General features: G+C 41.1%; 1 protein-coding gene across 1 annotated transcript; it reads right to left on the reverse strand.

Annotated features, from left to right (window-relative positions):
* Positions 1 to 1,231: 1,231 nt before the first annotated feature.
* LOC138171318 (zinc finger protein ZFP2-like) lies at positions 1,232 to 3,860 on the reverse strand. The gene has a single exon (XM_069100768.1). The coding sequence runs from the start codon at positions 3,714 to 3,716 to the stop codon at positions 2,412 to 2,414; it is 1,305 nt and encodes a 434-aa protein (XP_068956869.1). The 5' UTR covers positions 3,717 to 3,860; the 3' UTR covers positions 1,232 to 2,411.
* Positions 3,861 to 4,183: the final 323 nt, after the last annotated feature.

Genomic DNA, 4,183 nt, shown 5'->3' on the forward strand with positions numbered 1-4,183 from the left:
TGGATCAATGGAATAGATTGGGTTCATGAGACTCAGCAGTCAATCTACTGTTTGATAAACCCAAAGACCCCAGTTTTGGGGATAAAACTCACTATTTGACAAAAAAAAACTGCTGGGAAAACTGAAATATAGTATGGCAGAGATGGGGCAAAGACCATTATCTAATACTGTGTACCAAAATCAAATATAAATGGGTGCACACCTAGGTATAAAGGTTGATACTGCAAGCAATCTGGGAAAGCAAGGAATAGTGTATCTGTCAGATTTATGTAGAAGGGAGTACTTTATGACCAAACAAGAGTTAGAGAGCATCATAAAATGCAAAACAGATAATCTTGATTACATTAAATTGAAAAGTTTCTGTACGAAACCAATGTAACCAAGATTAAGAGGGAAGTGGGAAATTGGGAAAGAATTTTTGCAACCAGTGTGTCTGATAAAGGCCTCATTTCTAAAATATACAGAGAACTGAGTCAAATCTATAAGAATACAAGTCATTCCCCAATTGATAAATGATCAAAGGATATGAACAGGAAGTTTTCAGAGGAAGAAATTAAAGATATCTATAAGCACATGAAGAAATGGTCCTGCCCTAGGATATTAGAAGTTGCTTTTCAGTCCTTTGTGAGGCCCCTCCTGAGGGACCCTCATTCTCTAGCTCATCCTGTAACTTGAGAACATCCTAAATTCCTTTCCCCTAACTTGAAATACCATAAAAATTCTCCTTACTTTGTACCAACTGTTTTATTCTCCCTTATCCTGTGTCCCCATCGTCCTTAACCTTTGTGTCTCTCCACCCCCACCTGTCCCTTAATCTTTAGCTACCATAAACCCTCAAACTACATCATTATCCTGAACATCTGCAGGCTGTATAGCTTTCTGTCTGTATAGGCCTACTTCCCCCAACACCTTTACCTTTCCTCTGCCCCTGCCTACAGCAAAGGTCCTTCCCTGTGAATTCACCTAAATAAAAGCTCTCAATGGCTAAAGAGAATGTCACCTCAGTGAACTCTTTCACACTGAAACCACTCTCCCAAATCTGAACTGGAAATTGCAGGGATGCCCATGAGTTGGGGAATGCCCAAGGATGTCGCGGTATATGAATGCAATGCAATGCTATGGTGCAATAAGAGATGAGGAGCTCATTGACTTTAGGAAAAAAGGATTTGCATGAAATAATGGAATGAAAACAAGAGCAAATTGTAGACAGTAAGAAGAATGTTGTCTTAAGAAGATCTTTAAGAGAATAAGGTATTTTATTTTATTTTATTTTTATTTTTTAAGCAATTGGGGTTAAGTAACTTGCTCAAGGTTACACGGCCAGGTGGTTCTGGGTGGGTGCTAGGTGTCTGAGCCCGGGATTCGATCTCCAGGTCTTGTCAACACTGGAGCCGGTGCTCTTACTTGCTGTGCTACTTGGCTGCCCCAATAAGGTATTTTATTATAAATATCCAAATTACCTCCAGAGGACACACAAAGAAAGGCCCTGTCTGAATCCAGAGGAAGAAGCAACAAACAGAAGCATATGTGGCATAATCTTACAGATGCATCCACATATACCTATATATAAATGTGTGTGTGCCCTAATGGTGGTCTCCTCCAGGGCTGGGGTTTATGTGAGAAAAACAAAGAAAAAAAAAATTTCCAGGATCCTTATGTTCTGTTTAGAAAGGAACAGCAAGTGAGCTCTGGGGAGGCATCCCCCTCCCCAGTCCGGGCATCTATCTGGCTTCCTGGGGGGGGGGGGCCCTCCTTGAGCAGGGGCCCGGGGCTGCTGCCTGGGATTCTGCAGAAGAGGTACATCCTCCAGAGGCTGGGGAAACTGGAAGCCAGCCTCTGTAGGCCAAGGCTGAGGAAGAGGAATATGGGTGAGAGCTGCCCACCAGGGGAAGAGATGTCAGTCTGGGGGACTCTGGCCATGGGCTTTAGTCCCCAGATGAGAGGAGACCAAGGTGCCCAGGGCTGCTCTGGGAAGAGAAGAGTCTCCTGATCCTAAACTGAAGGAAGGGTCAAGTCCCCCAGCCCCACGTGAAGATGAGTCCACTTCTCATTGTTATATTCATTCTAAATCACGACTAAGCATTACAGCTGATTTGTGCCTGTTAGCAACATCCACTTACCTCAGGGCACATAAGTGCCCAGACTCATCCATGATTCCTCTTATATCACAAGATAGAGCTAAATGACCATTGTTTTATTGAGGATTCACTGGCCCTAACTGGTGAAGCTGTTGACCAGAAATTGTGTCTCTTGGACACTTCCTTCATCGTATTTCTTGGGTAAGAAGATAGTGGACTTAAAAAGTTTTATCACATTCCAGATACTCATTGAGGCATCTCTCCAGTGTGGATTCTCTGATGATGAGCAAGATTTGACCTCTGTGGGAAACTACTTATGAATTAATAATATCCCTAAGGCTTCTCTCTACTGTGGGTTCTCTGATGTGCAGCAAGTTTACATTTCACTCTGAAAGCCTTTCCACATTGATCACATTCATAGGGTTTCTCTCCAGTGTGGATTGTCTGATGTTCAACAAGTTTACATTTCACTCTGAAAGCCTTTCCACATTGATTACATTCATAAGGTTTCTCTTCAGTGTGGATTCTCTGATGTAGGATAAGACTGTCTCTCCGTGTGAAAGCCTTTCCACATTGATAACATTCATAAGGTTTCTCTCCAGTGTGGATTCTCTGATGTACAACAAGTTTATATTTCTCTCTGAAAGCCTTTCCACATTGATTACATTCATAAGGTTTCTCACCAGTATGGATACTCTGATGTTCAGCAAGATCATAGCTTCTTTTAAAAGCTTTTCCACACTGATTACATTCATAAGGTTTCTCTCCAGTATGGATTCTCAGATGTTTAGCAAGATCACACCTTTTTCTAAAACCTTTCCCACACTGATTACATTCATAAGGTTTCTCTCCAGTGTGGATTCTCTGATGTTCAATAAGTTTAGATTTCAGTCTGAAAGCCTTTCCACATTGATTACATTCATAAGGTTTCTCTCCAGTGTGGATTTTCTGATGTACAGCAAGTGTAGATTTCAGTCTAAAAGCCTTTCCACATTGATTACATTCATAAGGCTTCTCTTCAGTGTGGATTTTCTGATGTACAGCAAGATAAGAACTGAATCTGAAAAACTTTCCACACTGATTACACTCATAAGGTTTCTCTCCAGTGTGGATTCTCTGATGTACAGCAAGATAAGAGCTGAATCTGAAAGCCTTTCCACACTGATTACACTCATTAGGTTTCTCTCCAGTGTGGGTTCTCTGATGTTCAGCTAGTTTAGATTTCAGTCTGAAAACCTTTACGCAATGATTACATTTATAAGGTTTGTCTCCAGTGTAAATTCTCTGATGGATAAGGAAGGATGAGCATTCACTAAACGCTTCATCACATTCATGATACTCATGTGTTTTCTCTCCAGTCTGAATTATTTGATGGTTAATAAGGGGTGACTGTTGATCCAAGTCCTTCCCATAATGATGACAATCATATGGTTTCTCTCCTATGTGGACTCTGAGAAATACAGCACAGATTTCTCTCCCACTGACCTCACAGGAACCAACTCTCATGAAAGTCTCCTCATGATTTTCGTTCATGGAAATGATTGGCTTTTCAGCAGTCTTTTGCATTTTAGGTCTAATCTCTCCTTCTGCCAGAAAAAAAGAAATAAAATATATATGTACATATACACAGAGAAACATGAACACACACACACACACACATATATAATTATAATCCCTTCCCTTCTTTGGGATAAAGTAAACTAACTGATCTACATCCTACATCCCCAGGCTAAGAGAAAGTCTTCAAGGTTCAATGGCCAGAATCAATCATTTTAAAATGCCAATAGTTGTCACCTGCAGGATAACCTGATTTACAAAGACCTTCAGAGACAATCACTGGATCCTCACAAACACCAGTGACAATAGCAGGACCAGCATTCTCATTATATTCACAAGTCAGGCCATGAGCTGAGAATGGCTGAGAGACCTGACCAACATCTGAGTAGCTGAGACTACAATCACAACTGTGCAAGTGGGCATGCTCTGTCCATGGTACTAGAGGCCCTTTCTCCATCAAACTATCTTTTCTTTTGCTATTTAGAAAACCTATTTATTATAGCATGTTGACTTCTTCCCTTCCTCTCCTTGGTCTTCCTATTCCCTGA

The sequence above is a fragment of the Petaurus breviceps genome, unplaced genomic scaffold, assembly GCF_028583685.1.
Source record: "Petaurus breviceps papuanus isolate PSGF00001 unplaced genomic scaffold, PetGlider_PUasm1.0 424, whole genome shotgun sequence".
In the NCBI taxonomy this organism is placed as follows: Eukaryota; Metazoa; Chordata; class Mammalia; order Diprotodontia; family Petauridae; genus Petaurus; species Petaurus breviceps.